The sequence below is a fragment of the Aegilops tauschii genome, chromosome 5 (genome assembly GCF_002575655.3).
Source record: "Aegilops tauschii subsp. strangulata cultivar AL8/78 chromosome 5, Aet v6.0, whole genome shotgun sequence".
Lineage (NCBI taxonomy): Eukaryota > Viridiplantae > Streptophyta > Magnoliopsida > Poales > Poaceae > Aegilops > Aegilops tauschii.
In genome coordinates this window covers 424,740,082-424,749,847 of record NC_053039.3, presented here as the reverse complement: position 1 = coordinate 424,749,847, position 9,766 = coordinate 424,740,082, and the positions used below count along the sequence as shown (strand labels likewise).

At 52.3% G+C, this 9,766-nt stretch overlaps 2 protein-coding genes across 2 annotated transcripts; one reads left to right on the top strand and one right to left on the bottom strand.

Annotated features, from left to right (window-relative positions):
* Positions 1-1,950, top strand: LOC109748080 (putative alpha-L-fucosidase 1). The gene is made up of 3 exons (XM_020307136.4): positions 1-773; positions 859-1,098; positions 1,181-1,950. Exons 1-3 carry the CDS (start codon positions 223-225, stop codon positions 1,845-1,847), a joined length of 1,458 nt encoding a protein of 485 aa, XP_020162725.1. The 5' UTR covers positions 1-222; the 3' UTR covers positions 1,848-1,950.
* Positions 1,951-5,186: 3,236 nt separating this feature from the next.
* Positions 5,187-9,249, bottom strand: LOC109748078 (DEAD-box ATP-dependent RNA helicase 7). The gene is made up of 13 exons (XM_020307134.3): positions 8,660-9,249; positions 8,072-8,206; positions 7,849-7,989; positions 7,647-7,758; positions 7,440-7,510; positions 7,194-7,348; positions 6,991-7,102; positions 6,665-6,766; positions 6,359-6,591; positions 6,170-6,266; positions 5,995-6,089; positions 5,777-5,910; positions 5,187-5,644 (listed from the first exon to the last, which is right to left on the bottom strand). Exons 1-13 carry the CDS (start codon positions 9,155-9,157, stop codon positions 5,436-5,438), a joined length of 2,094 nt encoding a protein of 697 aa, XP_020162723.2. The 5' UTR covers positions 9,158-9,249; the 3' UTR covers positions 5,187-5,435.
* Positions 9,250-9,766: the final 517 nt, after the last annotated feature.

The window sequence follows — 9,766 nt, the reverse complement described above, 5'->3', positions numbered from 1 at the left end:
GGGTACCGGATCGACCGGGACGCGTAGCCACTGAAACTCGGGTAAAAATCCAACCTCACTCACTCAGGTTCACATGCGCCACTGGCCTGTCCGCATTCGCCGTGTCACGTTTCTCCCTCTCCCGTCGCCGGAGTCCCCCGTCCGTTACAGCCGGCGGCGTTGGCAGTATATGTAGGAGTAGGACTGGACAGTGGACACCGGGGAGGGAGAGAGAGAGACGGCATGGGGGGAGGTCCGTCGATGTCGCTGCTGTGCTACTACTGCCTGGTGTTCGTCGCCGGAGTGGTGGCGGCGGCGGGGGCTGGAACGAGCGTGCCGCCGCCGCTGCCGGTGCTGCCCATCCCGACGGCGGCGCAGCTGGCGTGGCAGCGGCGCGAGGTCATCATGTTCTTCCACTTCGGGATGAACACCTTCACGGACGTGGAGCGCGGAACGGGCGCCGAGAACCCGGCCCTCTTCGCCCCGGCCGCGCTCAACGCCACCCAGTGGATGGACGCGGCGGCCGCCGCCGGCGCCTCGCTCGCCATCCTCGTCGCCAAGCACCACGACGGCTTCTGCCTCTGGCCGTCCGCCTACACCGCCCACTCCGTGCGGGCCAGCCCCTGGCGCGCCGGCAACGGCGACGTCGTCGGCGAGTTCACGGCCGCGGCGCGCGCGCGCGGCGTCGACGCCGGCCTCTACCTCTCGCCGTGGGACCTCCACGACCGCCGCTACGGCCAAGAGGTCGCGTACAACGAGTACTACATGGCCCAGCTCCACGAGCTCCTCACCCGGTCAGTGCCCGAACGCGCTTGCACGTGCATCCGTACATCGTCGGCCCGGCCGGCCATTGCTGACATATCATTGTTGCGTGTGCAGGTACGGGAGGGTGTGGGAGATCTGGTTCGACGGCAACAAGGGGACCAACGCGACCAAGATGACGTACCATTTCCAGGAGTGGTTCGACACGGTGAGGCAGCTGCAGGGCTCCATCAACATCTTCTCCGACGCCGGCCCCGACATCCGGTGGGTCGGCGACGAGAAGGGCTTCGCCGGCACCACCTGCTGGTCCGCCGTCAACCAATCCTCCATAACCATCGGCAGCGCCGGCATCGAGAAGTACGCACACACATACATCCAACGTGATACCACCACCAAAAGAATCGCTCTGTTCTGTTGTTGACTGACAGCGGGTTGCCAGGTACCTGAACGAGGGCGATCCGCGGGGCACGGAGTGGGTGCCGCCGGAGTGCGACGTGTCGATCCGGCCGGGCTGGTTCTGGCACCGGAACGAGACGGCCAAGCCGCTGAGCCAGCTGCTCAACATCTACTACAACTCGGTGGGCCGCAACTGCGTGCTGCTGCTGAACGCGCCGCCCAACGCCACGGGCCTGATCGACGGCGCCGACATGGCCAGGCTGCGCGAGTTCGGCGCCGCGGTCAAGCGCATCTTCGGCACGGACCTGGCGGAGGGCAGCAGGGCGCGGGCCAGCAGCGAGCGCGGCGGCGGCTTCGAGGCGGGCAAGGTGCTGGACGGCCGCGAGGAGACGTACTGGGCGCCGACGGCGGAGGACGGGCGGCGGAACGGGTACTGGATCGAGCTGCGGCGGCCGGCGGGGGCGCGGGCGTTCAACGTGGTGAGGATACAGGAGCACGTGGCGCTGGGGCAGCGGGTGGAGCGGCACGAGGTGTACGTGGACGGCGTGGCCGTGGCCCGCGGCACCACGGTGGGCCACAAGCGGCTGCACCGGCTGGCCTGCCCCGTCGCCGGGCGGACGGTGAAGATCTGGTTCGCGGCGCGGCGCGGGCCGCCGCTGGTGTCGGCGGTGGGCCTCCACCTCGACCCCTACGCAACCGACGTGATGTGACGGCCGTCCCGCGTGCGCCAATAATTTGTTGTTGCGTCATCTGTGATTCAGAACGAGCACCTATAGGTCAGGTACCTGAAAAAGACAATTCGTGTCGGTGACTTCTATTTCTGGCCATCAGATCAATATCTGACGGTGAGAAGCGTGCCGCCACCTGTTCATCCTCTTCCTCCTCCCGCGATGGTTCCTCCTTCCCCGCGGCCTACCTAGCCCTAACCACCTACCGTACCACCCTTCCCTCGACCTTCGCCCATCATTGTGCTGACCACCGCCACAACCATCCCTCTAAGCCTCATCTCGACGAACAACTCGGCGACCCCCTCCTTTTGTTGTTGGCTCCCACTCGTACACGGCTCGGCATCGCAGATAAAAGCGACCGATATGATAGTGGAGAGTTTCGTCCTTCTCACTCCTTCGGTTAAATACAATCAAAATTCATAACTCAAAACGTTCTTTTTTCGAAGCACGTCAGGTCCCTGAAATAAATCATCTGTGCCGGTCACTTCTATTCTGGCCATCAGATCAAGATCCAACTGTCAAAAGCTACATATTCATCTTATGCCACCCATATCTACTTCCTCCTCTACCGCGACGGTTCCTCCTTCCCCGCGGCATACCCAACCATAGCCACCTGCCTTCGCCCCTATGGCCAGCGGCTATAGCCTCCTTGCTGCCCTGCCCTCCATACACCGCTGCCCCAACCATTCCTCTAAGCCTCGTCCCAATGAACAACTCCAACGACCACCCCATTAGGTTTCGAACTTGCTTCCCCCACCTATCGACGGCTCCCACTTGTACATGGCTCCGTTGTCCCCACTATAGATTTAACAAAAAAAAATCCCACGCATGAAACCGTTTTCTATATGGATCCAATCAAAATTCATATCTCAACGTTTGATTTTGTTGCAAATGCCATGATTTGGCAGGCAAGTCACGTGATTGTTATTACGAGCAACTATTGGCTGTTACCACAACCACCATTCAAAGCGATGTGCTACTGCTACAACTAGCACCGTAGGACAGCTCAACCAATGAGGTTTTTGGTTGTATGTACACAACAGAATTCCATAAACACGGCCACCTCGGGTCACAAGCAAACTAGACAGTGACAGGGACTCAGCAAGTGAAGCACGTCTGGACAAGTTGCTTCACAGGTACTACCTCGTTCCTAGTTTATTGGTCTTTATTGTATTTTATGCCAAACTTTAACCAAAGATTTAACTAATTAAATGTTAATGCATGTCATCAACAATTATATCATTGGATTCGTATTTGAAAATAGTTTTCAATGATATCATTTGTAATGACATGTATTAATATTTTGTTAGTTTAATCTTTGGTTAAAATTTGGCACAAAATAAAAGATGCACCTCCCGACAGTTGCATACTCATCCGTCGCTCGTGTCGCCCCACCCCATGGGCGACCCGGTCGAAACCCTAGCCGCCGCACCAGCTCCCCCCTCCCCCCTAGATCTCCCCCTTCCCTCGCTGTCGTTGGACAAAGCCCACACAACAGCGGCGGCGTGGCCTTCCTCTTCTTTCCTCTTGCCTGGTAAGGGGGTGCGGGGGCGCTCAGCCAAGGAGAGGCGTGGGGGCGCGGCGCGCGCAGCGAGGAGGCGTCAGGGGGCATGGTGCATGCGGTGAGCAGGCGGTGGCGAGCGCGGCGAGCGGGTGCCAGGGCGCCAGGCGGGCGCGGCGTGACAAAGCGGGCGTCGAGGACGGGGCAGGCTTTCGCACAAGGTGCGGACCTTTTCGTGGCCGTGCTCGATCTGATGTCTCTATCGCCGGATCTCGATGCCCGAGGTCGCGCTGGTGGTGGTTGTTCGGTGGGTCCCCGAGTGCTGGTGGGCCCTCCTTTCTAAGTGTGTTCATGTCCTGCTCTTGGAGTAGCGGCCTCGTGCAACGGTTGTGGTGTAGAATAGGTTTCTAGGTAGACCAGATCCAGCTCGGCTAGTCCTGTCCTTGCGCGCGGCGGTGCGAGGTGGTCAGTTTGGCGTGGTGTTCGCTCAGTTTAGGGGCGCGGCGGTGCAAGCAGGCCAGCTCCGGTTCTAACTCGATTCTTCCTGTGCGCTGCGGTGCGGACCCTTGCCCAGTTTCTACGCACGGAGGCAGGGGATGTCCGGATCTGGTTTTAGCTCGCCCAGGACTGCGTGCGGCGGGGCGGTTCAGCCAGGTTGGCTCGTGTTCGCCGATTTCTGCGTGCGGTGGTGGCAAGTCCATTCCTGGTAGTGTGCATGACCTATTTCTGCCCGTTGGCGCTGGTAGGCCTTGGATCTAGTTGGGGGAAGACTCGGCTTCGGATGAAAATCCTGCATTGATCTGGTCAGTGCTGATGGTAACAGCGTCTACGGATGTCGTCTTCCTCCTTGGAGGTACCACCGCGGAGCTTGTTTTGCTCTTCATACCTCATAGCTCGTGATCCCCGGGTGAAAATCTAAGATTTGGCTATGACAGATCGGATAACGGTGTTGTCCTCAACATCACTCCCTCCTTGAAGGCGTTACCTTGGAAACCCAACAATGGTTTCCGTTGGTGTTCATGGCTTATTTGGTGGAGCTTGGTTTTGTGGTAGTGCTGGCATTTTTGCTTTCTTTTCTTTTTTGCATTAGCCCTTGTTGTACTTTCCTCCTCGAAGGGTTCTTGTAACACTTTCTCTAATCAATGAATTTGACAGCTCTATTGCCAATATTCTAAAAATGAAAATTGGCACAAAATACATAAGGGATCAATAAACGAGGATGAGGGTAGTAAGGACTATCAGTTACTCCATGTGAAGAACACGAGACAAAATTGCAACCAAAAATAGATTTGCAAGAGCTGGTCACTAAAGCTGTGTCTCAAAACAACACACAGTTTCAGTTGTCAGGATACTCGATGCAGTCAAAACTTTTACGAGGTTTTATTAGGAAAGAGGAAAATGTGGGTGAATGTGCCACCGACAAACAGGCCAGAAGAAAAATAGGCGTCACGTAAACCTGGCCCAAATTTGAACAGGCAATGTGTCGGCATAGAACGTTTTTTCTGTCTGTTTCGCCCCAAACATCCTAAACACACGTGCTGACGAAATTCATCAGCGCGTTAGACTTGCCCTTTAGTGATAGTACGACTTGCGAGCAACTACTGGCCGGAACAACAGCGATACTGCACCTGCATCAGCACCACAAAGAGGTTTCTGGTTGCACGTACAACTGAACTCCGTAAAGATGGCCACCTCTACAAATACAGTGTCGGATCAAAAGCAAACTAGACAGTTAGCAAGTGTTTCACAGGCACCACTTGCTCCATAGGAAGAACAAAACACAAAATTGCATCCAAAAGTAGACTGCACTCAAGAGCTGATAACTGAAGCTGCTGTCTCAAAACAAAACAACATATATTCTCGTTCATAACAGTGGCTGAGTATCAGATCAATATTTTACACTCTTCCGTTGGCAAAAACTTGATCGTCATAATCTCGGGGGACAGAACACTTACAACAAATAAAACAAAAAAACCCGATACACGGCGCAGTCAAAACTTTGACGATTCCCTGTGCCTTCTTTCATCTCTCAAACTCCCGTCAAAAATAGATTATACTCTTCTAGGTCTTCACCTCCTGTTAAACCTGCCACCGCCGCCTCCCCTGCCTCTTCCGCCACCACCAAACCGTCCACCTCCGCCACCACCGAACCTCCTTCCACCGCCTCCACGGCCACCAAACCTCGACCCGCCGGAGTTACCCCTTGACTGCTCCCTCTCTTGCAAGGCTGGCAGTTGCTTCACTTCATCGATTGTCACTCCGGCCGCGTTCTCCGCGCCTGCAGGGAATCATCAAGAATTTTTTTAGCAGGTGAGGTTGTAATACCCAATGCACAAAAGAGGTGAAATGCATTCTACTGTAAATTCAGTTTACAACTGTACAAGTGGAAAAGTACAGAAAGAGTATATACCTTGAATGTAGTCTTGAACCTCTGCTGAAGGAACATCAAATACAGCGCTTGTCCCATCAGTGGTCAGGGTTATACCATGTAGACTTGAGAGTCTATCTTCTGGCATGAACCTTTTCAATGTACTAATAACAAACCTGCACAACAAGATGCATTTTTTAATCAATCCAACATCCAACAAGACAGAAGACACAAAACCAGCACGCGCAGCAGTTACTCACGATGGTGTGTACAACGGTCGGCCAGTTTGAAGGTGTAGTGTAGTATGGTTCTCCATAGATGAAAGCAAAGATCTCTTCTTTATGTCAGTGTAGCCCTAAGAGAAGCATATAATGTTAATTACCCCATTAACAGCCAGTATGATCAGAACAAATATACAACTACAAACAGACTTACTACTGCCTTTGCGAGTGCTTTGGCTAGTAGATCCACTGCAGACATGCTGGAGTTGCTTAGCAGTTCCTCTGCTTGTTGCCGGAAAACAGGAATAACACTGCAATGTATCCACCCACGTGGTTAATGGCACAATTCAACCTAACACAGAATCTGTTTAGTCATATATATTAATTAATTAAAATGCATTACCTGTCAGACACACTTGCAATGGCCTCTGCTGCTTCATTGCCAGCAGATTGTGCCACATCAGTAGGCTGCGGTGCAGATATATGTTCAAACTTCACCCCAGACTCCCTCTCTATTCTGGTCACACCGAATTTATATCTGGGTTCAAAAAGCATGACAGCAATGCCAGTATTGCCAGCCCTCCCTGTCCGGCCTGACCGATGTATGTAGGCTTCAACATCGCGTGGAGGTTCACACTAGAGATTTGGAATATGATCAGTGAGGGAGCTAATTATCAGCGAAATTAATCAACTGCAGTTGTTGACATACCTGAATGATAAGCTGCACATCATTAATGTCAAGGCCTCTTGCTGCCACATTTGTAGCAACCAAAACGAGGAACTTCCCGCTCCTAAATCCAGCAATGACGACCTGCATAACCATCCGGTAATCAGTACAAATGGAAGAAGAAGCAAACAAAATCAGGACTCTGAAATACTATAATATCCAAGTCAACTAGCATATATAACATAAATGATATATTCTCATAGAGCTCAATCAAAATGTGTTGGTTAGAAAAATAGTTGCGGAGAGAACAGCACATTAGTTCACTTCAAGCAGATTGGGCACGAGCATGGTCAAACAGAAACACTTACTTCACGTTGAGCTTGTGCGATATCTCCATGCAGGGCACGGGATCCAGGAATCAAACTAGAGAGCTCAGAAGCAGATTCTTTTGTCTCGGTGAAAATAATGGTCCGTCCTCCACTGAACGCAAAGATTAAAAATACAGTAAGAACTTGTGAGAATTGCATTAGTCTATCTGCCAACAGGATGATCATTTGGTAGAAGTACATACTGGCTGTAGCATTTTATGATGTCTGGAATAATCTGTGACCTTGCAGCCTTGTTGCAAGGAAGAGCAAGATGCTTAACAGACGCACTGGCTTTCATTTTCTCGTTGCCAACAAGATCAACTGTTTTCCTGTCAGCTTTCAGAAAGCTCATTGAGAGCTACAATCATTCCACAGTATAGTCAGTTCACATGCTCGTCAAAAAGAAGATTATCAATAGAGGTAACATATCTGGCCAAAGTCGTTCATACCTTTTTTACCCATTCCGGTAGAGTAGCACTGAAAAGAAGTGTCTGTACTTTTGTAACATCTTCAACCTTGCCTGTTTAAAACGGTAAAGGAATTTGGGTTAAGTTGGGCAAGTAAGTTGCATGCAGAGTCATGTATTCATACAAGGATGTAGACATACAAACAACTTTGTAGAATGAACATATAGTATAACAGGGATGCAGACATACCAAGAATAAGCTCGACATCGTCCTTAAACCCCATGTTAAGCATTTCATCAGCCTCATCAAGGACACGGAATTTCAAGCACCTCAAGTTGAGTTTTTGCTTTTCAATAAGATCCTGGGTAAGAAAGTGATGCAGCGAGAATTAGAACAAAAATTAAGAGAGCTATAGAGCAAATGAACCAGGATAAACAGAGGGGGGAAATACCTTGACACGGCCAGGAGTCCCAACAACAATGTCCACCCCCTGTCTCAGTGCATTCTCTTGAGGACGGTAGGGGGAACCTCCATAAGCACAGCATGTAGAAAGCCCAAACGTTCCACCATAAAACTCAAAGTCTGCATGCACCTGAAATTTGTTGGGAATGTCAGATCACAGATGATTTAGAGGAAGGATCCATCTTTCTTGAGAATCGGACGGTAGTACATACCTGATTGGCCAGCTCTCTGGTTGGCAGCAGAACCAAAACACTTGGAGGCCTGCCATAATCAGTCCTTCTAGTTGCCTTGTGTGGCCCATTAACCAATGATTCCAATATGGGTAGAACAAAAGCGAGTGTTTTGCCCTACAATTAAAATGAACAAAATGTTTTCAGTTGACATCACACAATCACAAAGACAAACTGATCTTCATGTCTAGGCCCCCAAAATGGTTGTTTTTATGGTCAGGACACCAAGAACAATAACTACAAGCAATGTTGCACAGACCTTATGGCCTGTTAAATATTAACACTTTCCTATTAACTGTATAACTACATAAAAATGTCCCATGTGAACAAAGGGCGTGCAATTCCGAGACAGGAACAACCTTTCTCTTCTAATCCATGGAATTCTGACAATGATCATGGTAATAAATTAAAGATTTATTCTCTTTAAAATTATGGGATTGATCGTGTCAAATTCGCTAAGCAAGCTCGTTATTATTAAATCTAAACGCAGATGAAACTACAACCCAGCTAACCAGTTCCTACATGCCGAATCAATCAATCAATTGAGACAGAGAAGGGAGGAACAGTCACCTGTCCGGTGCGCGCGCGGCCGACGAGGTCGTTGCCGTCGAGGACGAGGGCGAAGGTGGTGGCCTGGATGGGGAAGAGCGCGTTGATGCCCTTGGACTTGAGCTTGTCCTTGAGCTTCTCGGAAATCCGGAAGTTGGCGAGCGCGTTGGGGTCGGCGGGCTCCTCCTCCTCGCCGCTGGCGGTGAGCTCCCCGTCGTCGTTGGCCGGCTCCTCGGCCGGCTCGGCCTTGGCCTTCTTGTCCTTCTTGTCCTTCTTGGCCTTCTTGGCGGCGGGCGCCCGGTCCGACTCGGAGCTGGTGCTGCTCCGGCCCTCCTCGTCGGAGGAGGCCGGCTCCTTGGTCTTGCGCTTCTTGTCCTTCTTCTCCTTCTTGTCCTTCTTGCCGGAGGAGGCCGCCTCGGCCGCGGCGGCTGCCTCGGCCTTGAGCTGCTTGCGCTTGGCCTTCTTGGAGGCGGAGTCGTCGACGGCCATGGGCTCGGGGATGGTGGCGATGGAAGGCATCGACGGGGCGGGTGCGGGGGCGGCGGCGGCGGGGGTGGGGAGGGTGGGGGGCTGGCAAGGGATGCGCAGCCGGGAAAAGAGGGGGAAGAGAGGTCCGGGCTCGAGAGGTTTATGTAGTTACGACGCTGGGGATGAAACCCTAGGCTGTGCGTCGCTGACTGGTGGGGCCACGGGTTGTTTGCCGGAGGAGCTGACAGGTGGGGCGCCACCGGCCAAGCGGTGGAGATATTTTGCGGCAAGCGTGGCCGATGCGTTTCGTGATTCGTCCACCGTGGAATGCGTGGGACCTGTCTCGTGCTTAGAGCGGCTCCTGGGCCAGGCTTTATTAGATAGAAATTTTTTTGCTTTGCTTTGGGTTTAGCCCAGGCCCGATCGGCCCCATTGCCGAGTAGGCCATGAACCCCCTTCTGTAAGTGTCATCTTTTTTGCAGAGCTCCTACTACTCTGCGCTTAACGCGCCGCGGAGCGAACCGGCGCTCACTACCGTGGGCTGGCCCATCAACTGCTACATTCGTCAGTCGACCGCATGTTCATGAAGTTGAAAAAAAACTCACAAATTTGAAAAATGTTTCCAAATTTCACGTATTTAAAAAATGTTCATGTATTTTA

Excerpts from the sequence above, each read along its gene's own strand:
- LOC109748078 (XM_020307134.3), bottom strand. The coding sequence starts at position 9,157 with ATGCCTTCCATCGCCACCATCCCCGAGCCCATGGCCGTCGACGACTCC. Across the intron at positions 7,759-7,848 it reads GGACTCCTGGCCGTGTCAAG|GATCTTATTGAAAAGCAAAA; the intron begins GTATTTCCCCCC and ends TTTCTTACCCAG. Across the intron at positions 7,103-7,193 it reads ATCATAAAATGCTACAGCCA|TGGAGGACGGACCATTATTT; the intron begins GTATGTACTTCT and ends CTTTGCGTTCAG.
- LOC109748080 (XM_020307136.4), top strand. The coding sequence starts at position 223 with ATGGGGGGAGGTCCGTCGATGTCGCTGCTGTGCTACTACTGCCTGGTG. Across the intron at positions 774-858 it reads CTCCACGAGCTCCTCACCCG|GTACGGGAGGGTGTGGGAGA; the intron begins GTCAGTGCCCGA and ends TTGCGTGTGCAG. Across the intron at positions 1,099-1,180 it reads GGCAGCGCCGGCATCGAGAA|GTACCTGAACGAGGGCGATC; the intron begins GTACGCACACAC and ends GCGGGTTGCCAG.